The following is a 24,645-nucleotide window of genomic DNA, read 5'->3' as shown; positions in this document are numbered from 1 at the left end:
ATGAGTGCACGTAAAAAAAAATTGCAGGTGCAAGTGTTACATTTTGAGGAGAAATTTATTTTGAGCGAAGAAAAGCTAAATTTGAGTGAACAAAATTCATTGCTGCGTGCAAAAAATGTATTTCAGTGTTTGCTATTATCCATACACACACACAATAGACCCTGTGCATGAGAAAATGCTAACTTCCTAGTTTGAGACCAGATGTGGGGTTGTACATTTCCGGTAGCTTTACTTTGCGGTCAATCGCTACTGCGAAGATATACTCCAAAATCATGTCCAAAACTCGAAAACGGAAAGATCGCGTTAAGTTACAAAGAGGAGAAGGTGGGAACACTCACCACTGTTGTGTCATAAAAAATCGAATGATCAATTTTGACATTTAAAGAGTTTAGATCAATCAGTTGTTTACATCACTCAACACAAGCAGAACTGCATTACTGCATGCAGAAGACACATCGTCCACATTCAGAAGCACATCTCTGTATAGTGACAGTTATTATGATTTAAACGGGCAAATGTTCAGCATTCAAACTACAGGTGAAGAATAGTCAAACCAGATGTTTCCCCCGTTATGTCGATATCAGCTAGTCAAGTACACACCCACACAGCATGGTAAATGGACTGATTCTTATATAGCGCTTTTCTACTCTCCCGGAGTACTCAAAGCGCTCTATACAACACGCCACATTCACCCAGTCACACCCATTCTGACAAGCACTACCTCTATACTGAGTGCTTTCTAACTACACTCACACACATTCATACTCCGATGAATGCATCGGAGAGCAACTTGGGGTTAATATCTTGCCCAAGGATATTTGGCATGCAGACTGGGATCGAACCTCCAACCTGTAAGTGACCTGCTCTACCTCCTGAGCTACAGCCACCCCTATGTTAACAAACCGTGAAAAAAAGCCAAAAAAAAAGAACGATTGTTGGTAACGGTTTCTATACATTAGTATTTACGAAGGGTATGTTGTGACTTACCTTCAAAATTACAGTGGTCCCTCGCTATAACGCGGTTCACCTTTCACCTCGCTGTATCGCGGATTTTTGGCACCGTCAAAAAATAAAATTGGCTACTTGATTTCACCTATCGCTGGTTATTTTTAGAACATAACACCCGCGATAAACGAGGGACCGCTGTTTACAGATACTGAGAAATATAACATTTGAATCTCTTTTCTCTTTTGCTCTGAGGCACGGGGGGAAAAATATCAACAAGTCGATGAACATCATTTACAGATATATTGGGTAAATGCCCAAGACATCTATAGAAATGTAAATCGCCGCTTGATTCATTCATTTGCTTAACTTGTTTTGCACCGTAAACAGGGCGCGAATAGAACACCGGAAACAAAGCTCCCCACAGGAGTTTCCGCACTGGAAGTAGCATATGCTAACGTGCACATAGTCTTTAGCAGCCTCTGTCGCTCAGTTTTTGCACTTGTGCTTGCTCGCAATGTGTTGCTTGTGCTCTCAACATTTCTGTCTGTGCCGCTCAACTCTTTCTGTACACCGTTATATTTGTGCCACAAAACCAGCCAATCACAGACTTGGATGCAAAATCTGATTGGCTGTTTTGGTCTCCAATCAGCTCGAAATGGTGAAATGCAATATCCCAGAATCCATTTCGTCCAAAACTCAAACGAGGCAGTGGCGGAGGAACACAGAGTGGCAGCATTTGAAATATTACTCTTTCTGGGGCTACGTCCACACGTACCCGGGTATTTTCGAAAATGCAGATTTTTCTATGCGTTTGCACCTTTCGTCCACACGTAAACGGCGTTTTTGGTCACTGGAAACTGAGATTTTTAAAAACTCCGGCCAGGGTGGATATTTTTGAAAACTCCGTTTTTACATTTACGTGTGGACGAGAAAAACGGAGAAAACGCAGCGTCAAAGGTGTGCGCCTTTTTTGACGGTGAAATGAATTTCTACAATACTGTTACTGTTAATTTTACTCTCTGCAGTGTTTAAATGCTTACATATACACACACAGTTACTGTCCCTCCACACATACGACTCGGTTCTGCTTCTATGCCCCATCCTTGTTTACTATTTCCCACCGAGGCTTCTAGGCTTCTGATTGGCCAACATTTCTACACGGTTAGGAATATATCGCCACCTGTTGCTTTGGCATGTTCCTAGCAGCGTTTTCCTTCATTTCTGCCTTTATGTGTGGACGGGATTATTTTTTAAAACGAAAACGGAAAATCTCCGTTTTCAAAAATACCCGTGTACGTGTGGACGTAGCCTGGGTCACAAAATAAACTTTTAAGATATTTTCATGCGAGAATGGTGCTGTGTAAACTTCAAATATTTGCTCGATTTATCAAGACATCACATATTTGCATAAGTGCTCTAACGTGTCTTGATAAATCGAGCAAATATTTGAAGTTTACACAGCACCATTCTCGCATGAAAATATCTTAAAAGTTTATTTTGTGACCCAGAAAGAATAATATTTCAAACGCTGCCACTCTGTGTTCCTCCGCCACTGCCTCGTTTGAGTTTTGGACGAAATGGATTCTGAGATATTGCATTTCGTCATTTCGAGCTGCATAGAGACCAAAGCAGCCAATGAGATTTTTTTTGCATCCAAGTCTGTGATTGGCTGGTTTTGTGGCACAAATATAACGGTGTACAGAAAGAGTTGCGAGCAAGTGCAAAAGCTGAGCGACAGGGGCTGCTTGTGTGTGTGTGTTTGGATAATAGCAAACACTGAAATACATTTTTTGCACGCAGCAATGAATTTTGTTCACTCAAATTTAGCTTTTCTTCGCTCAAAATAAATTTCTCCTCAAACTGCAACACTTGCACCTGCAATTTTTTTTTACGTGCGCTCTGAATAGTGGCACAAAAATAACGCCATGTTGCTGAGGCACACTGTTTATTACGATCACAGCCTGCTGTCTATAACAGCCTCACTATCTTTCTTGACTTGTTTGTGCGGGGATTCCTCCCACACGTGTGGGCACCACCATCAATACCAAGCTGGTATAAGACGTAGTTTTGCTTTAAATTGTGTCTTCTCTTTGTCGTTGTTTCACAGAACAACATCATGCTGTGGCGATAGTCAAATTGGCCAGCAGATGTCACTGTGGAGATGGCTTTCACATTCTTTCAAAGCCCGACACGGATGTGCCGAGCGTTTCAGTGTTTCAGGAAGCGTCGCAAATGCAGATTGTGAGAGTTGAACGAAAAAAACACAAGACAATCATTTTGGCTGAGATGAAAACTATAAACTTACTGAAACCTAAAACTTAGACAGCACACTAAGGCTCGGAAACACTGGCCCAGGGAGTCACTGGGGGGAAGGCAAGAGGAGACAGGGACTATGTAGACACAAAAGAGGGGTAATCAGGGGAAGTGGAGACCGCTGGGAGAGCAAGACAGGTGAGCAAAATCACAGGGGAAGTATTAGAGACAAGAGAGCATCTAAACAGAAGGCATCTAAAACAGAGGCACACTCAAACAAATAGACTTAATATAAAAACAGAAACAAACTTGTTTTATTTATTGATTTGTTTGGCACTTAAAGCTACAACACTTTAGCATTAGATACACTGATCATGAGATAATTTCCAAGAAAAAAAAAGTTAAAATGTTAGTTTTATTTACTCGTTACCTTGGGGTTTTTCTCTGTTAAATTTAAAGTTTACTCTTTTTGGATCACTTTTTTCTCACTAAAAAAACATGTCCTCCCAAGGAGTAGTCTGCGATTTAACACGCTTTGTATTTTTGTTTACTTATTTATTTGTAATTTTACTGTTTTATTTCTGTGTTCGTTAAAATAGAAATTTTAAAAAATGCCACCTGGACAGTCCTGTGACAAAACCATGACGTCAGCGTTGCCAGCGTGGAACGAAGGCACGTCGCACGTCAGGTCCAGGAAGTAAACTCTCCGGTTCAGTCTGCAGGAAACTAAAAGAAGTCGGAGCAGTAAATACGTGTCCAATTCAACATTTCAGCACGCGGCCCTCCAGACCGGACACTGCGGCGTGACACAGCTACAGATTTTCTGCATCCGTTTGTGCGGGGTGCACAGCCGGCCAGCCTGTCAGCTGAGTAGTGAAGGTAAGTGAAAGAGAGGAGAGAGAGCTCGGTCCGTGCTGTGTGTGACGGACCGAGCGGGGTGGGCGCGCTTGCTCGTGTGTGTCTGTGTCCTGCAAGCTCCGCGTGCCCGCGCGGACGCACTGCTCCTATGCGCTGTCCTCTCGCCGTCTGCTGCGTGGAACCTCTACCAAACCTGTATTTCTAAGGGGACCTATGGAGCAGCCCTCGCCATAATGTACACTAAGGTGGTATGGCAGCTGGTGACACTGCTGTCCCTTCCTGGCCTGACAGGAAGGGACAGCAGCCTGATGTGACATCTACGAAACTCCTCCCCCAACAGGACAACAGCAGTGCGCCTGTCAGAGCATAGATTTGGAGCAGATGGTAAATTTTTTTCTATTTGAAGCTACACTATGTTCTAATACAGTAATAACACTGTAGCAGGCTAAAAGAGGCCATTGTATTATTATAAAATAAAACTGTTATACAAGTCAAAACTTAATTCAAACACAATGCAAAAGTGTGTACAGCAAATATGGATTTGATTTAGGGCTTTCTATGCTTCTATGTTTATTGATAATTAATCGTTTTTGTGATTATTTTTTTCTTTTTAATTGAACACAATAATGTAATAATGCACAATATTCAAACATTATCTTGTTTTCGTATACTGTATGAAATCCCCTTTGTGGAGCATTTCCTCATAAACGCATGTGATTTCAGTAGCTGTGTTTTCGTGGTACAATGCATCTGGCAGGGTCTCTCGTGAAAAATTGATTCGGGGTGAGTGGATGACGTGTGATTGTGCCTCTTTACCTTACTATCTTCACCTGTGGCCACTAGCCATGACCAAAAGAATGACATCATGGATAAAAGTGGTATAAATGAGCTTTCTCCAAAAGGGACTGTCTGGCTCTCTTCAGATAAGTGAAGAGAGATCAGAAAACCACCTGCTGCATCTTAACCACGGCTGAGGTAGTTTGGCCATCTGAATGTGATGCATCCTGGCTGACTGCTAAGTGAGGTGTTTCAGACGTGTCTGACTGGGAGGAGATGACTTAATAGATGGTATATTTCTCTTTGGTATTTAGGTCACAATTAGCAGTTTTATATATATATATATATATATATATACTGGTAATATATTTGAAAAATATGACATTAGTAACATATTAATGTTGGTGTTTGATGTGGGCACACCTCCATCTGTATCTCTGCAGTAATGTTTCAAACATTAGGCACATAAAAGTGTGTTTTTGTGCAGCAGCTGTGCAGACTAAACACAGTGAAGTTCAGATAGTCCACACACATTTGAATGCTCTACTGTATTTTACCAATGAAATGTAAGCCTGTCAAGTACATAACCTCAGAGTTACAGTGAACAGCTGCCAAATATTCAGTAGCTGGATTAAACTCTCTGGTTAATCTGTCATGGAATAAAAGGGAATGGGCCTCACCTCGTCATTGATCTGTTTGTCAGTCAGTTGGGCAATGACTGACAATGTCCAATGAGAGACTGTGTATAAACGTGGCTTGAATTGCTAAACATTTAATGCAGTACTCTTTAAGAAAAACCTATTAAATGAAAGCTGAAAGTCTGTGCTTCAAACATATTTTCACTTTGTGAAAGTCTTTTTCTCAAATCTTACAGTCCTCACTATACCCCTGTGGTTTTTATTGTGTTACAGACACAAGATGAATTTGCATGTAATGATGTGTATACAGTACATTGGATTGTAACTCCCATATTATTCATTTATTATGTATGTACTCTATAACGATAGATATATCTTATTTACAAGTGTTGGTGAAGTGGCTGCTGGTTTAATTAGAGAAGCTATCACAATATGTTACTGTGAGCTATCGGGCAGCATTTTTCAGTGTTTCTTAATATTTAATAGAATTAAATAGTTCATCAAGAAGGTAATGACAAGATTAATTAAGAATCACAGTAGCTATTTGTTGCATTTGTAATCACTGTAATGCTGCACTTGTGGAATCTAAAGTATTTTATGTCTTCTGTCAGAGACATGAAAATGAAACCCAGGAATACATGTGTAATTTCTGTCATTACTATCAGCTGTGAGATAGTATGTAAATAATATAAATGTGTTAGGATATTTTTGAACTTTATAAAAGCTTCCACTGTGGTTTACATTACACTACACTACTGGTAGTGCTATGACATGGCTGGAACAATCCCCATCCCAGTCTTTGCATGTTTCTTTTCAAACTTTTTAATTTGAACCCAATTTCTTTTGGTAGAATAGATCATTTATCCATTTCCCTATGACATAAAGTAGTTCTTTATATTTTGCTTAGACGCAGCGATTTATTGAAACGTGTAAACACAAAAGGACAGCATTTATTTGTTAACACACTGAGCAGGCAAACGCTCTTGTCCTTTGGTAATTTTCAGGAATAGTTTTCTTGGTTTCTTGATTCCAAAACTATACAAGTAATAGCTATAGAAGTGCCAGTCCATCTGTTTGACAACATTCATAACACCACTGGAACCTCCACCATGTTGTACAGTCTGCAGAAAATCAGTGTGCTTGAATGTACATAGGCACGTTCAGTGAATGAAATTTGTCACACAAGTGAAATTGAAACGGTAATGATGATTATAAAATGTCAGTGTTTTTAAATCTCTTCCAGCGAGCACTCGAATATGGTGGACTCCACGTTGGATCAAGTGGGAAAAAATCTGAGTGAAGCCATGAGGTTCCTGGGAGAGGAACAGAGGTAAGAGTTCATCACACTGCAGGTACAAAATAATATCAGCAAACTACCAAGCAATTATCTTGAGTTAGGGATTGTGACCTCACCAATGCAATGCATTATGGGACCGCAACATACAAGTCTGAGTTATTGGAATATAGAGAGGTAGATTCTTTTTTTTTGGGTTTGAAAGTTTAATTGTGGACATTGGAAACTCATCATAATGTTGAGCTGCTGGGCTGTAAAATGATAACTGCACTTACACAAACCTGCTGCTGCACTAAAACGTGTTTGTATTGACATTTAATGCCATAATAAAAAGATATAAAACTACTTCATATCTGAATGACCTTTATTTTTAAGATACAGAGTACAGTCAACTGCAGGGCAGAATATTACAACACTGAAAGCGAAGTAACACTTTGCAAAATCTGTTTGTTTATTTAGAGAGCCGGAGGCAGCAACAGAGAGACAGCATTTCAGCAGAAGCTGCATCCCTGGACCCCTTCAGGGAGAGTAAGGCACACACACACACACACACACACACACACACACACACACACACACTTACATGACAAAAACACATACACTCATATTCACACAGAGGCAGTTCAGGTTGAAGATTGTTTTCTTGGCAGTTGTGATATACAGAAGTAAATTCTAATTGTCTTGTTAATGTGGGAGAAAGAACATGGAATCCTCTTTTTTTCACAATACTGCGTTTGTTAAGAATTCAGTGCTTCACTTGTTCCACATTTTATCGTGTTACCCTTATGAGATGTATGTATTAAAATGTAGTAATGTAAACCTCTATACATAATGACAATGTGAAAAAAATTGCTTGAAATTGTTGCAAATTTCTTAAAAATAAAAAAACAACATATAAATATTCACCGCCTTTGTCATTCGAGTCCACCTCTTATAAATTCAGTTAACTGGACATGATTTGGAAACGCTCACCCCTGTCAGTATAAGGTCCCATATCAGAGCACAAACTGAGCCATAAAGTCCAGTGAGTTGTGTGAGGACCTCTAAGACAGGATTGTATCAAAGCACAGATCTGGGAAAGGCTACAGAAAAGTTCTGCAGTATTAAAGGCCCTAATGAGCACAGTGGCCTCCATGATGAAGGAGTTTGGAGCCAGCAGGACTCTTCCTACAGCTGGACCTCTGACAGAGCTCCAGCATTGCTCTGTAGAGAAACGAGAACCTTCCAGGAGGATAGCCATTTCTGTTGCCAGTCAGGTCTGTATGGTAGAGGGGGCAGATGGAACCCAAGCCTCAGTAAAATACACATGACAGCCTGACTGGAGGAAACCAGGCACTGCTCGACACTTTGCCAAAACCATCCCTGTAGTGAAGTATGGTGGTGGCAGCATCATGCTGTGGGGCAGCAGGAACGATGCAGGAATGTACAGAGACATCTTTTGTGTGCGGAAAACATGTAATCCATTTTAGAGAGAGGCTGTAGCACGGTTAAATGTGAAACAAATCAAGCACTGGGAATACTTTCCAGATGCACTCCATTTATCAGTGTTGAGTCTGTGTGGATCAGAGAAAAAAATACATTTAAACTTGTGCATCCTGATTTAAATTTTTTTTTTTTTTTAAGTCACTGAACTGATACCAGCAATACCAGTGAATCAGCACTGGAAACGAGAGACGGCAGAATATTTTCTGAATAGGCAAAGATGAGTCCTACTTCTCAACAAGTTTCAAAGTGAATATAAAGGGAGGGATAGAGAGAAGCTGACAGGGAACGCTTTGTTGTTGGACTTTTAGATTTAGCTCCACTCACTTCAGTACATTATAGTACATTTGATATGAACTGTGAGAACTGTTCCTCATGTCTCCTGTGCAGTGGTCAGGATGTTGCCACTGTACTGCGCCTGGTTCATAACCTTATTCATGAAGAGGAGGATGAAGAGGATAAACCCAGTCAGAAGTAAGTCAGTTTTATTTACATACCGCCATTTCACAATAATAGTCCGCACAAGGCTAATCAGAAAAGGCTCATCAGAAAGTGCTGTGTTCAACAGGATGCAGAATGTGGGTGAACACGGTCAGATGGCATTGCTGGGTCACAGCCTGGCAGCCTACATCTCAATGATGGACAAAGAACAACTGCGAAAGCTGACCACTCGGATCCAGTCTGACACCACCCTGTGGCTCTGCAGGCTCTTCAGGTATGACCCTGCAGCTGTGTGTCTGTGGAAATCACCATCATGCACATGCCATATGACATCTTGTCTTAATTATTAAAAGATTTCTGAAAATGAGGTCTACAAACGTGCTAACTTGGTGACTTCTTCAGACTGATAATAACAGGACCAATTCCTTTTCGCTACAGACTTCATGAAATACTTACAGAAGAATAAGAAGTATTGTTTGAATTGATATTGTTTCTACAAAGCAAGTTTTGATTTTGCAAGGCCTGATGAGGAAGGCACCAGGGGCACCTCTACATTATGTTTTGGAGGCCACCTTTCCAGCTCCCCTCTTCATTCAAATGAGCTTGCTATTTTTTTAAATAAAATCTTAAAAATATGCCAATATAGAACAGAGTCCTAATATACTGCCGTTATATTTAGCATCTAATTTTTAACAGTTCCTCACTCGTCTCCATCCAGTCAACCCTCCCTGCACTCCCTGCTTCACCTCTCTTGTGCACTGTCTATTGCTTCGGTTGGTTATCCACGGGTATTTAAACTCATCCAGCTTCACTCTTATACCTGTCTCCCTCTCATTCACACGCATATATTTGTCTTGCTTCTATTGACTTTATCTCTACCATTCCACGCTCTCTTATACATCTGCGAACACCGCAGAGACTCCGGCCTGACCTCAAGTGTTAACCTACAGTGGGGCAAAAAAGTATTTAGTCAGCCACCGATTGTGCAAGTTCCCCCACCTAAAATGATGACAGAGGTCAGTAATTTGCACCAGAGGTACACTTCAACTGTGAGAGACAGAATGTGAAAAAAAAATCCATGAATCCACATGGTAGGATTTGTAAAGAATTTATTCGTAAATTAGGGTGGAAAATAAGTATTTGGTCAATAACAAAAATACAACTCAATACTTTGTAACATAACCTTTGTTGGCAATAACAGAGGTCAAACGTTTACTATAGGTCTTTACCAGGTTTGCACACACAGTAGCTGGTATTTTGGCCCATTCCTCCATGCAGATCTTCTTGAGAGCAGTGATGTTTTGGGGCTGTCGCCGAGCAACACGGACTTTCAACTCCCGCCACAGATTTTCTATGGGGTTGAGGTCTGGAGACTGGCTAGGCCACTCCAGGACTTTCAAATGCTTCTTACGGAGCCACTCCTTTGTTGCCCGGGCGGTGTGTTTTGGATCATTGTCATGTTGGAAGACCCAGCCTCGTTTCATCTTCAAAGTTCTCACTGATGGAAGGAGGTTTTGGCTCAAAATCTCACGATACATGGCCCCATTCATTCTGTCCTTAACACAGATCAGTCGTCCTGTCCCCTTGGCAGAAAAACAGCCCCATAGCATGATGTTTCCACCCCCATGCTTCACAGTAGGTATGGTGTTCTTGGGATGCAACTCAGATTCATGGATTTTTTTTTTCACATTCTGTCTCTCACAGTTGAAGTGTACCTCTGGTGCAAATTACTGACCTCTGTCATCATTTTAAGTGGGGGAACTTGCACAATCGGTGGCTGACTAAATACTTTTTTGCCCCACTGTATCCATCACCAGTGAAAGCAAGAAGGGGCTCAGAACTGATTGTTGATGTAATCCCACTCGCATCTTGAACCCATTTGTAACACTAGACATCTCACCACTGTGTGTCCTCATTTCATGTCCTGTACTGGCCTCATATATACGTCTCTGCCACTACTGACTTCCTCATGTACTGCCACAGTTGCTCTCTTGGCACCCTATGGTATGCTTTCTCTAGATCTACAACAGCACAGTGCAGCTCTTTATCACCTTTTCTATATTTCTCAATGAACACTCTCAAAGTGTTCTCATCCTAACCTTGCTTTATCAAGTCTTTCTCATAGCGTCATAAATGGCCTGTATTTGTATAGCGCTTTTCTAGTCCCTAAGGAGCCCAAAGCGCTTTATACTACATTCAGTCATCCACACATTCACACACTGGTGATGGCAAGCTACATTGTAGCCACAGCTGCCCTGGGGCGCATTGCTGAATCAAAACAACAGAAATATTTCTCATAATGAAATTTACTTATTTGGACTATTACTTTAATCCTTTTGCACTGTCCAACCGTCCATGCTGCTCATCTGTTCCTCAGGTATGAGAATGGGTCTACCTGCTTTCATGAGGATGACAGGGATGGCCTTGTGAAAGTGTGCCGGCTCGTTATCAACGCTCGCTATGAAGAATATGCCACTGAGGGTTATGTGGTCCTAAACACCAGGCAGCCAGTCATCTATCAGAGTGCCTCCTGCAGGCCTGGTCTCGGACAGCATCTGTGCAGCCAGGTAGGATGGCTGGGACACACGAGCTTTAAAAAAGGCGTGTGTAAATACTTTATAGGAATACACCTAAAGTCACGGTAATGGCAGATCCAATCCTACACTACCAACTAATTTTAGAAGTAGAGCACTATTCCTTTAGTTTTGGGGTGATTAATCTTACATTTTTTGTCAATGTATGTAACAATGTGTTTACCTAGCATGATTGCTTTGAGGGGAAAGGCACCAGAGATGACACTGCTTTTATCCTTTGATTCCACTTTTTTTTTTAAAATCAAACCTGAAATAATAATATTGTAACTTATACACTTCAGACTTTTTCCTTCATTTTTCCTTTGGTTTTTTTTTTGGGGGGGGGGGTGGAAGGACAGTATTACCATTATATAGGATCTCTTGTACTTCATCCAGTTGAATACACAATAGATAGTGATTTTCATGCCAGTGTTTGTATCATTAGCTTGGCCTGCCTCTCTCCAGTGTGTGCACAGTGCCATGCAACACCCTCTTTGGATCCCAACACCAAATGGTAGGAGAACACAGATTAGAAAAACACATACACCTATCTGTCAGGTAGTTTAGATAAAAACTATTTTGGCTTGGATCCTTTTTGTCATCGTCAGGATGTTGCCCTGTTGGAAAAACTCATCAAAGAGGACATAAATGCAGGGAAGCTTCCTTTGTTGCTGATTGCCAATGCAGGTAAAGGACAGTCACAGTTTATACATTGCACTTTATATATGTCTGTGCTTAAAGAGTTAAAGATGATACATTTGATGGTAAAACAGCAATTCAGAATGCAGAGAATACTCTGCATTTTGAATATGAACTTCAGTGACTTAATTATATGTTTTTGGTATATTTCCATTCATCCAACCATCCATTCTCTTCCACTTATCCATTATTTTAATTTTTCAGGTACCCCTGGAGCAGGGCACACAGACAAGTTAGGTCGACTGAAGGAACTGTGTGATCAGTACAACATGTGGCTTCATGTAGAGGGGTGGGTAGCTCCTGTCAACCTCTAAAATAGATGGATTGCAAAAACAAAACAATTTCAAATGGATGTTTAGACTGATTTTATATTCATGCAAAGTACATTTTCGATGACTCAGCTTCTGTGATATTATGGTGGCTTGAAAATGATACTTGGTTGCTGCCAAGCAGCTGAAAAAAAGAAGCCAATTTGTTTGGATCAATCCGAACACTATCTGTCAGGTTATGTGGGTTATTGTTGAGGCAGCAGTCTAAGCAGATATGCTCAGACCTGACTCTGGGCATAGAACTACCATGACCTGGATGACTGTGAACCTTCACGGACATGTGTGAAACATTTGACATCAGTGAGCCGTCCCAGTCATACGTTCAAATCACCCCAACTGCTCCTTGCTCTCCACACTCTAAGCCCCTTCTCAATGGACGAGCTCTTTATCACTAGCCCTTTCTCCAAGGAAGAGCTCAACTACATTTCTGAGAAAACTAATTTCCACTTCTTGTATTTGCAATATCATCATTTCAGTCAATAGCCAGAGCTCAAGGACATATCAGAGGGAAGAGAGTCGCTCAATCAGTGAATTGTCATCTTTACTTTCACATTCAGCTCACTCTTCACCATAGTCAATCAGTACAATTCTGCTATCTGTCTCTCACTCAACTCCCTCCTTACTCTTGAATAAAGCCCCAGAAACCTAGACAGGGTACTCCATCCTTTTCCAGCTGAGAACCATGGCCTAAGACTTGGAGGTTCTCCAGTCTTTGCCTAGTGAGGCTAACATAACCACGTCATCTGCAAAAAATAGACTGGTAAGTAGAGCAACACTTCCCCCTGATGGTTTGCCAGAATTGCTTTGAGGCAGACTGAAAGCCTATATTCGTGGCCTAACCAAACCAAACCACGCCTGCCTGCTGCCTCTCACCAAAGACAACTTCAAAAGAACAAAGTTGAGCTCTTCTTCAGGAGACCGGTTCCAGAAATCTAGCTGTGTATTGACGTGATCCCAATTATGTCTAACTCTCTTGTCTTCATCCATTTTCTTACCTGTACAACTATAGCAAAAGCTTGGTTTGCACTGCTCGCCTCTGTCAGTGCGCCCCAGGGCAGCTGTGGCTACAATGTAGCTTGCCATCGCCAGTGTGTGAATGTGTGTGTGAATGGGTGAATGACTGAATGTAGTGTGAAGCGCTTTGGGGTCCTTAGGGACTAGAAAAGCGCTATACAAATGCAGGCCATTTACCATTTACCATTTATTTGCTCTTTGCCACTAATTCTTGAAGAAAAAGTGGAGTTGTTTTTTTTTTAATTTACATCGCTGCTATAATGTTAGCTGATTATGTGTTTTCTTTTTCAGGGTTAATCTGGCAACCCTAGCACTGGGTCAGGTCACCTCTTCTATCATGGTAAACTTATATTAAAATCTATCCAATATGGGGTTATACTACAACTGTAAAAAAAGAAAGCACACTCCATTGAAATTCAAAGGTTTTACATATCAGGACTTAATAAAAATTGTTTTTTACCGGATTCCCGTTCTTGTGTCCTATGGTAAATGCCAGTTAGGATCCATGTTGCCAGGCAGTGAGCACAGGGCAAACTAGAGGATATTGGGCACTTTACTGTTGCCAGTACTACCTTCTATGACAATCTTTTGGCAATTGGAGGTGTTGGACTACCTGTGGGACCTCCATAGGATCCAGATACCATCTCATGCTGCCAGTAGTGACACTGACCCCAGTCAAATGTAAAACAGTCAGCTTTGGCGGTTGTCTCATTGTCGCCCCTCTAGTGCACTTGTTGTGTTCATTAACACTAGAGCAGTTGAAACTGATGACCAACCCCTTTTACTACTTACCAGATATATCCCAAAAGTTTGAATGTCTTGATTCTTCACTGATTAAAAGTGTTCCTTTTAATTTGTTTTGAAGATACAAGTGAAAGTTTAGAAACTCAACAGAAATAAGAGGACTTGATTCTCTCCTTCCCACAGCCTCCAATGTATGAGACATTCTTGTAAGTGTTAATGTAAGTTCTGTGTATCGGTATTGGTCTTTCATGTCTCTGCAGGCAGCCACCAGAAGTGACAGTATGACACTGACACCAGGTCCGTGGCTAGGACTGCCGGCTGTGACTGCTGTCACCCTCTACAGACATGAAGACCCTGCACTGGTGGGCTGACATCATTTTCAGAGAAACTGAAAGAGTGCATATTGTGATCACTTTTGTGACATCTTTTGGTGATCCAGTGGGGTCTTGGGAATTATGTTTGTGCAACTCCCTCATTGCTCTGCGTCTCTGTACTGTGTCTCCCAGTCTCTGGCAGCAGGTTTAACTTCCAGCCACCCTGTGGAGAAGCTACGGGCACTGCCTCTCTGGCTGTCCCTACAGTACCTTGGTCACAATGGAATTGTTCAGAAGATAAAACACGCTACTACTCTGGTGAGGATTACTAATAAAGGAAATATGTCTAGGATATGTACATAGCTACATTTCCTATATAAAATGTCAACGCGTCATCTTAAAGACTGCCTTATTGGTTTGTCAAAGCAGAAAACACAGTTACAACCAATGCCCTTTATTTTGCATAGCCATTGTACAGTTTCAGGACCATGGAGGAGCCTGTGATTCAGTATTGAGTCTTCTGTCAGTACAGAACGTTATATGTCACAAGATCGGTTCATTGGTTCAATAGACTAACATTAGTTTATGTTAGCTAACTAGTAAAAGAACCAATAATTCGTTTTCATTCCTCCCCATATCAACAACCTCCATGTGTAGAACACAAAGGAGCCATCATTTTGTGTGCATGATTACACACATGATTGCTTTGCAATGGTTTTGCAATGATGGCTTTGCAATTACAGTGATTTACTGTCTGCTCTTGAAACAACTGCTTGCTTGAATCAATTGTCTGTTTACAGGAAGAGGGTCCTAATGCGATTGGTTAAAAGTTTACATTTATTTCAGGAATGAATGCATGACATGTTTGCACATTTGACTTCTTTTTGTCTCCCTCCTAGAGCCAGCTGTTCCTTCAGAAAGTACAATCTCTAACCTGTATCAAAACATTGGTAGGTGAATTTTTCATGTTCTGAAATTAATCATGATGTGTACCATACTAAAATGTGCAGACTTAGCTCAAAATGAAGGATGGCTGCTACGAGTAATGTTAATGAATATGAAGGAATTAGTTTTTAGCAACTGATTACAAAATATCCAGATGCACCTCAGTAAAAAACCCAACGCAACAAGCAAACAAAAAAACCCAAAAAGCCACAACTTTGCAGTGTGCAATGATGAAACTGAATATCATTTGCTGAAGTAATAGTTTGTTAAAGTATTTAAATTAGTGTGTGACAAAAATTGTCCAAGATGAGCCGTAAATATCAACAGGATTACAAAATACCTTTTAAGATGAAAGATGTGAAGATGGGTGTGTATTATGGTGTAGAGATGGCACAATACCACTTTATGTCCGACACAATACCGATATCATAAATTTGGATATCTGCCGATACCGATATGAATCCGATAAAGTGTATTTTTTAATCAATAAAACTGTTTTTTTTAATATCTTGCTGCATTTTGTATAAGTTCATACTCAAGTTTAATAAAAAAAACACTAAAGCTATTTAGTTATACCTGTATGCAAATAATACACTGCACCCAAAATATTTCGTAGTTCAGCAATACTGATCAATCTAATAAACCTGCACCATCCTCCCTATTCTGGTATTTTAAAGAGTACTTAGCAGAAAAATTTAGCAGCCTAACTAATAGGGCTGCCAACTCCCAGCAAAAGAAAAAAACATAGGGAGCCACACCCCACCCTCCACCTCATGATGCTTAATCAACGTAATCAACTTTATTTTGATGCAGTGTGAAAGAAATTGCACAGAAATCAATTATTTTCAAGAATAATTAAATAGATTCAACATCTCTCTTCAACAGAATTGCAGACTGCACAGATGGTACCTTCCCAAAGGAAAAAGTGCTGTAGCTTACTAGGATATATTAGACTTTATAGTTACTATATACAGTAATGGACTTCTATATTCTTTTACATCAGATAAAAAACTTTGGGTGTAAGATTCAGATAATTATTTATTAAAAGCTAGACATTTTAAATGAGAATAAGAAAGAAAAGTATGTCTTTGTGCCCCCCTTTCCCTGTTAATGGCCTAACTGCCCCCCTGGCTAAACTTTGCTAGACCCGCCCCTGCACAGTTACCAGCTGTCAGCTACGTAGAAAAGGATCCTGGTGTGGAAAGTAATATTAAATAAATTCTAACAACAGCTTATCAAGCTTAAACATGCTGCTGTTGTTTAGCCGCTGGTTTCCTCTTTCACACACTTTCTTTACTTCTCGCTGGGATAACTTTCTCGGAGATGAAATGCCGGTTTGGTAGCGAGGCTCCAAATGCTCAACCAGACCACCGACAGGTCTCGCAGACCACAGCCGCTGAGTTACGCCGTGTCGCAAGCTTTGTGAGATGCTTTCCTGATATTTAATAGATCTGATTACATTTTTTTTATTTCTCTCCGATATCCGATCCAGTAATTTAGGTCAGTATCAGACCGATACGTAATATCGGATCGGTCCATCCCTATTATGGTGTATTAGGGCCAGGTTTTTATGTATAATAATTATTTGTAAAATGTGTGATTTAAACAAAATATATATATCTTGGGATCTGCTGAAATCCTGAATGCTGAAATGCTGAAAATTGGAAGCAACCTTTGAATCTTATTAGCTCAGAACTGAATAAAATATATATATTTTTAAATGTGACATAAATTGCCAGTAAAATTTGAATAAGACAAAAGTAAGGGATAAATTAAATATTAGGATGCACAGTAGGATTGTACACGGCTAGTTGACTAGATATCTGATCGTTGCTATGGTCACACATACTAGTTGTTTAATCTCATTGTTAATTTTAACTGATGGTCAGTTTGGGTAAATAGCTGTGTCATAAATGTTATGCAGCTCTCTGCCACCGGATATAGCGTTGTTGAAAAGTCTGATCTTTTTGTTAACACTATTGTTGTTAGTTCTTTTAAAGACAACACAATTAGAATGTGGATAGAAGCCGATATGAGCTTTTTTAAAGGTGGATGGGCTCTCCCTTGGCAATAGTGTGAGGAGTTGAGTGATTCAGGAGGGGCCCCAAGTAGAGCTGCTACTCCACCACATCAAAAAAGCCAGCTGAGGCAGTCACATCCTAGGTAAGGTGTTCAGGCTGGCCATGTCCCACCGAGGGGATAGATACAGGACATGCTGGAGAGAAATTATGTCTCTCGGTTGGCCTGGGAACACTACATAAGGTGGAGAAGGTTGCTAGAGAGACGGAAGTCTTGTCGTGACACTTTCCATTCGCAAGTTATTAGTTGTTTGGATATGAATTTGTCATATTTCAACTTTTTTGTAACATATTAAACACTGATTTGTTTTAATGTTCTTCTTCTGTGTTTGTTTGGAATATAACGTGGAATATTCATAATGCACGATGCGAGATGCCACACAGGTAAGTGGCATGAGTCATTATTGAAGGATGTGATTAGTGACCCCCAACATGAAGATGGTTTTGTGTATTCCACGGGCTAGTTGTCAGGCGGCTTTTGCCTCCTGGTAGGGTCTTCCATGGCAAATTGGTCCTGGGTGAGGGGCCAGACAAAGAGCATTACAGAAGACCCGTATGAGTGTAAGATCAAGGGAACCGTTCGCCCTGCCCAGGATGGAGTTACTGGACCCCCAACCTGGAGCCAAGCCCGTGCAGGGGAGCTGAGGGAGAGCGCCTGGTGGGAAAGAGCCTGAGCTAGTGTGTGAGGTTGAGAGATAATGACTAGATATAGTTTGACTCACCTCAACACAGGATTTAGGCTCTGGAACCAGTCTCCTGAAGAGGGCTGGACTATGTCCCAGTCTGGAGTTGCCCTTTGTGAGAGGCAGTGGGCTCGGGTGGGTATCTTGGTATACCCTCACCTTGCTGCCTGTATATTGGAGGTTTTTCCAGTGGACGAGGGGGTTAGCTCATTTATGCACCAAATGACAGTTCACAGTACCCGGCCTTGAAAACCCTTGGTGGGGTGCTTGAGAGTGCTTCACCTGGGGACTCAGTGAGACCTGAGGAAGGGGTGTGACTGAGAGGAATGGCCTGCCTAATCTGAACCTGAGTGATGTTCTGTTACTGGACTCTTGTGCAAACCACACTTTGTCCATAACAAATACCGTGTTAGAACCTAAAGGTGTCCATGAGTACATGTGGCACCAGGACACTCTTGGACACTTGGGTGTCCAAGAGAGGTCAGCATTCTCCCCCACCACTGATGTTGAGTTGGATTAGGTGGTGGGGGAGGATGCTGGACAGACCTGGCACACCTAAACATATAGTGAGGGTGGTCTGGGAATGCCGAGCAGAGGTCCTGGTCCCGAGATCTTCAATTTGCACCTTAGGCAGAGATTCTAAAGGGAGAGGTGGCATTCCAAGGGAGACTAGGGACATTGAGTTCAAATGAATCATGTGCAGCACCTCTGTTGCTGAGGCTGCTGCACTGGGCTGCAGCCACAAACCACCTGTCATGGTGGTAACCGGATGGTGGACACCGGACCACACTGTGTATAGTGCAGAAGTTCACATAGCTCCCATGACAGGGTGGAGTGCTCCTGACTTCAAATAAGTATATTGTTAGACAGTAAACGGAATACTTTGCGGACCTTCTTAATCCCAGTGATATATAATAGAGGAAGTAGAGGAGGATGAGGAAGGTGACTCATCCATCACTGAGGCAGCTCCTTGGTGGCAGAACACCTATCACATTAAAAAATTCTACTTCACCAGCAAACAAAAATCCAGATGAATTCATGGTGTCTCACTTTTTACTTGTATAACCACAACAGAGGCAGTGCAGACTGTCAAATAAAGGCAAATACAGCAAGACAGCTCCTTACACAACACACCAGCTTTATCCCTGATCAGATTTGCACACTGTTAGCCCTCTGCCTTACTGCCACACATTTTAAGTACAAGGATTTCTATAGACAAAAGCATGAACGTGCCATGGGCTCCCCAGTATGACCCACTATATCGAACCTTTACATTAGAGGAAGCTCTTGGCTCTTTCAAAGTGATAACATCTAGCGACTGATACAGATAGTTGGATGATATTTGGGTCAAAACCTGTGCTGTTCACATCAACTCAGTGGAAATAAAAAGTTCATCTTGAAAGATACAAAAGATAATTGTTTTCTGTTTCTGGCCTGTGCTGTTGGATTTGAGGAGGATGGAAGGCTCAACACAAGTACTCGACAAAACTCCCTAAAAAAAAAAAAAAAAAGCTAAGGGAAATAGTTATATACTGTGCAATGCAGCAAGGAGTGCACAGACCTCAACACTGGAGAAACAACAGCAGCCAGATAGCAAAACATAGAAGAGCTACCTTGACAGGACAAGGCTCAGCTCTACACCTAGACTCAAAGGATAAAGGTCACTCACTTGAGGACACCACTGTTCATGTTTTGTAAGACAGATGGTTTGAACGAGAAGTTCACATAGTTCGCATGACAGGGTGGTATCACCTGAAACTTTTGGTGGCAATAAACCACACCTTTTTTCGCACTTTGGCTCATGTGATGGCACACTTGATTAATAGTGGGTCCATGACTTCATTCTAGTCTTTTTTGTAAATTGTGGTTATTTGTGGCAACTTGATCAAATGGTCAATAAGATTTAAAACACGTGGAACAGAGGCTGATTACTTTCATAAGGCTGGAAAGAAAATGACTCTGAGAGAGTGATGTTGACAGAATTGAGTTTGACAGCGTGGGAAAGTAAAAGCAATATGAAGCATAAAATCACAGTCTATACAGATGCAGTGAACATTTAGTGTTCTGCTAAGGAGCTCTATGGGCATATGTGTGTGAGAGAGAGACTTCCTTTTTGTATGTTTGTATAACTGTAGTTATAGTCAGTGTGGGTTACTTTGGTTCCAGGGTGTGGTGTCGCCGATTCCACCAATCTCCAGGGCTTCTCTGCAGGATGTTCTGGGTTCTCTCATGCTGTCTATTGTACGTGGGGCCAAGCCTCTGCCCATCTTCCTCTCTACTCTTTCCCCAGTCCCCTCTGTCCTCCCTTTTCTTGTTTTGATTTTCTTCTTACTATTAATCACCATTTCCCTTCACCTACATCAGCTCAACAGTCTTTATTGGCTAATGGATGGACCACTTCTTCTTAATTGTTTATGTTATTCATAACTCAGGCATGTTCTTTGAGGTACTTCAGAGAATGCTCTCTACACTCGAGTTGTTGCATTTGAAAAAAATAATTGAGTCATGCACCCGTGCCTTTACTTGGCACTTAAATACATGTCGATGTAAGAGTATTGATGTTACTATAACTAAAACTTTTTTCAGTCCACTAAGCTTGCAGAAATAAGTAGTAAATAAGGTATTTCTTCAGCTGTTAAACATGATGTATAATCCTCAGTTATGAGGTTGTTGTCAGGAGTTTACATATAAATTTGGGCTTTTAATTATTTCTTTGAACTGTTCTTTTTTCATGATGGGAGATTATGCAGCATACAACTTTAATAACTTGGGTTTTAATTGGATATTTCCTCTAATCAAACGTGCACATAAGAGCTCAGATATATGCATACACATAAATGTGTCATTTTAATGGCTTGGTTTTCTGGCAAAGACACAGCTTTTAAGTATAATGGACAAATCTGAGGTCAGGGCATTAGAAAGGCCAGAAGCTTAATATTAGCCTGCTTTGGTTATTCCAAAAACAGTTTTGATATGAGTTTGGGATCACTATCCTGTTGGAACACCCTAGTGTGTAAGTTTCAATTGTCTAGCTGTTGATTGGAGTCAAGTTGAAGATTTTCAAGGTAGGCCCCCTTTCTTCATTATTCAGCTGACTTTGTGCAATGTATCAGTACCACTAGAAGCAGAATAGCCCCAGACCGTCATACTGCTTGAGAGTTGGTTCAATGTTTTTAGTTTTGAAAGCCTTACCTTTGTCCTTCTAAACCTTGGGGTTGCTGTAGAGCAAGTAAGGTGTGTGAATATTAGGTAAAAGGCACTTAGGTGTAGAAAAAAGTTCCTTTATGAATAGGTCTGAATGAGGCATGTTGTATAAAGGACTGAGATGAATTCTACTACTTACTAACATTCTCAGAGCTTTCCTTGAGGCATCCTTGGTTTTGCAATATGATAGCTATTATTGTTTAAAAGAAGATACAAGCTGAGAACAAAATCCTATCTACTTACTGCCCCTAGTTTGGAGGTGTGAAAAACTTGGATAATATAAAAATGAATGGCCAGTTCTGCCAGATTGAAGGGGTTCACCCATGCCTTGAAATTTCACTTGGATAAAAGAACAATGTGTCTTTAACAACCCAAGCATATTTGAACTAATTATGACCCTTACATCAAAAGCAGAAACAGTAACCTTCATTTCAGCTCAGTTCCCAGGCATGATGCTTGTCTTAACCTATCAACTGAATGTTGATAGTGTTTGTCTTTGTGTTTTAGCAAAAGATGATTTGTACCACGTGCTGATTCGCTGAGATCAACTGTCTGTTTAATTGAACTCTGGCTAGTCCACTAAGCTTGTCTCTAACATTAAACACGCATGTAGTGTTATATTCTCAGAACTGCTTTGTCCAGCTGTGCAGTTCAGACTTTTAAAAAACTGTTTTACAGTGATATTGGAGCAATGTAAATGCTCGGAGTTCTATAATGATCATTTGATGGCAACCATGGACCACTGGTTCTACTTGACCTGCAGGGAACAGATTAAGTTCTCATTAGAACTAGTTGCCCTGAAGCAGTGGTCCCCAACCCCCAGGCCACGGACCGGTTGTTTGAGGCTCGGGTGTTCATTAACTCGGTTTCCCTGGGTCTTTTCCCGTGTTGTCGTTGTGTGTCTTATTTTGAAAGAAATATTTGTGCGTTACCATAGCAACCAGAGAGCATTAAGGGGCAGAGAGGAGGATGTTACTCTCAATGTTGTTGGTGCATTTTTAGAAGGACGCTGCTAATAAAGTTACACAATTACACAGTGAATTGACGTTTATTATTATATTTACAAAATACCACAGTTTTCGTCTTGGTCCTATCATTTTATTTTGTTGTACTTATCCACGGCACCGTAAAAGCTGGTCCGTGAAAATATTGTCTGACATTAAATCGGTCCGTGGTGCAAAAAAGGTTGGGGACCACTGATCTAAAGGGAGCCAATGCATTTATATGCAAAATATCTCCTCAGGATGTTTTGCATACAAACTGCTTTTTTGGACCAAGCCGTCAGCAAACACTAAAAGCTGAGTGTTTCAGTCCATCTTATATTTTTTTTATTCATTTGTTTAGTATACATCCATTCATGATGGCATCATGTTTCCAGTTAAAACTAGCTGGCATCAAGTTAAACCAACATTTAACCAGTTCTTTATTGGTCAAAGTGTTCGTTTAGTGGCCAGTTTATTTGACCAGCTAAATCCTCTAAGCTGGAACTTTGATTTGGCTGCTTCATACTGTGAGACAAGGACTCACTTTACCACCACCATACAGATATTACTTGATAAGTAATACAGAACCTCTATGTCCATCCATTACCACAGACCTAATACATTCAGAAACCATGGACACCAAGCGTTGATGCTTAAATATGTGTTTACACTGCACCCTTTCATTTTATGTTAACTGTTTCTCCATGTTAAAAGGTTACGATGTGAGTAAGGATGCCTGACCTGTATCTTTGTTTGTCCTACAGGTTGAGGATGAATCAGACTCTCCTGTGGTGCTATTCAAATTTAACCAAGAAGAAAGTACTGGTAAAACTTTCATGCTCTCAAAATGCAAAAATAAATCAGAAGTTCTATTAAAGACTAAGGATAAGATAAGACAGTATTTAAGACAGATGAATAATTATGAAACTTGAGCACAGCAAGGCAAATATTGCCAGCTAATGACTTGAGCAGCCAGTGTTTGAAAGCTACACTCTATCAATCAACAGGTCATCTATGGAGGATGTGAATGTGCGATGTGGTATGGAAATCGTGATTTTAAAAAAAAATTTGAGTTCACCTCCCATTAGCAACGATATTAAGGTGTTGAAAAGTTTGAGGATGATGAATGGAGTGTCATTTCTTGGGAATGGGACATTTCGTCATCATTTCTTCTACTTGCTGGTGTAGACCTGCTTCACCAATCTTCCTCTGTCCTCCAAAATGTTGCCCTCTGTTTTAATAAACTACAACGCTATGTAACTCTTGAATCAGAATCAGAATACTTTATTGATCCCTGGGGGAAATTATTTTTTTGTTACAGTGCTCCATTATAAACCAACATAAACTAACATTAACAAGACAGACAATACGCTAACTAAGAATAGTAATTGTCTTGACCCACCTCTTCTTATTTCTTTATATTTTGATAACCAATTAGGAAGTAGTTGGAGCAATTTATTATAACAGTTCAAAATATAGAAAAACATTGAAATACACTAAATAAGGCAAAACAGAACTCTCTATAACTCTCTTGCTATTTTATAATGTCTTTAATTAATCTTCAGGAATAGTTGCCTGACTTTTTGAAGTCTGGTATTCAAAGGTGTTTTTTGCCTTTATTCTGTGTGAATTAGATATAACAAGGTGCTGATGGCCAAAGGAAAACTGTGAAAGCCTGCTCAACACCACTTAAAAAAATAGAACAAAGTTTCCCTCCTTCAAAGCATACAGTCTTTACATGCATTGTTGCTCTTGCAAAGAATCAACTATCAAAATGAAAATGACTGAGATGTGACATCAGAACAATAAGATCACCATACACAGATATCGATCTCGCTTCCTTCTGTATTGTGTGTTTAGCATCCAGTGAGAGTTTCTGTGCTGGAGAAAAAGAGGTCCTTGATGCCTTCAACAGATGGGTGAGTGTTTTTCTTTTTTTAACATGTACTGTAGCTTGCACATTTGCGTTTATGCTAGTCAAAGCTGCTCCAATCTACTATCCCATGTAAGTGTCTAAAACATCAGTTAAAACAGAAAATGTGAACAGTGACATGGAAGTGTTGTGTCCATCATGCACTCACTGAGCACTTTGCTATTACTGGGTTGGACCCCTGTTTCCTTAAATCTTCGTGAATGAAATTGAACAAGATGCTGTAAACATTCCTCAGAGTTCTTGACATCACACAGTTGTTGCAGCCTTTTCTGATGCACATCTATGATGACACATCCCAGATGTGTTCTATTTATGGAGGTCAGTACAGTGGACTCATTCATACAGGGAGTGCAGAATTATTAGGCAAGTTGTATTTTTGAGGAATAATTTTATTATTGAACAACCATGTTTTCAATGAACCCAAAAAACTCATTAATATCAAAGCTGAATGTTTG

General features: G+C 40.5%; 1 protein-coding gene across 2 annotated transcripts in view; it reads left to right on the top strand.

Annotated features, from left to right (window-relative positions):
* Positions 1-3,189: 3,189 nt before the first annotated feature.
* Positions 3,190-24,645, top strand: part of pdxdc1 (pyridoxal-dependent decarboxylase domain containing 1) — a 37,169-nt gene continuing 15,713 nt past the window's right edge. The window contains exons 1-16 of one of the 2 annotated variants that reach the window (XM_005926762.3): positions 3,190-3,399; positions 3,801-4,080; positions 6,718-6,804; positions 7,228-7,296; positions 8,641-8,724; positions 8,819-8,965; positions 11,069-11,258; positions 11,710-11,778; positions 11,873-11,951; positions 12,168-12,252; positions 13,598-13,646; positions 14,311-14,412; positions 14,557-14,682; positions 15,264-15,314; positions 23,022-23,082; positions 24,118-24,176. In XM_005926762.3, the coding sequence (XP_005926824.1) occupies positions 6,731-6,804; positions 7,228-7,296; positions 8,641-8,724; positions 8,819-8,965; positions 11,069-11,258; positions 11,710-11,778; positions 11,873-11,951; positions 12,168-12,252; positions 13,598-13,646; positions 14,311-14,412; positions 14,557-14,682; positions 15,264-15,314; positions 23,022-23,082; positions 24,118-24,176 (1,245 nt within the window). In that variant the 5' untranslated portion in view covers positions 3,190-3,399; positions 3,801-4,080; positions 6,718-6,730. The other variant, XM_005926764.3, reaches the window with a different exon arrangement.

This window comes from Haplochromis burtoni, unplaced genomic scaffold (assembly GCF_018398535.1).
Source record: "Haplochromis burtoni strain Fernald_Lab_line unplaced genomic scaffold, NCSU_Asbu1 Contig_45, whole genome shotgun sequence".
Taxonomy (NCBI): domain Eukaryota; kingdom Metazoa; phylum Chordata; class Actinopteri; order Cichliformes; family Cichlidae; genus Haplochromis; species Haplochromis burtoni.
Note: the sequence above shows the minus strand (reverse complement) of the source record. Positions and strands in the feature narration are given on the sequence as shown.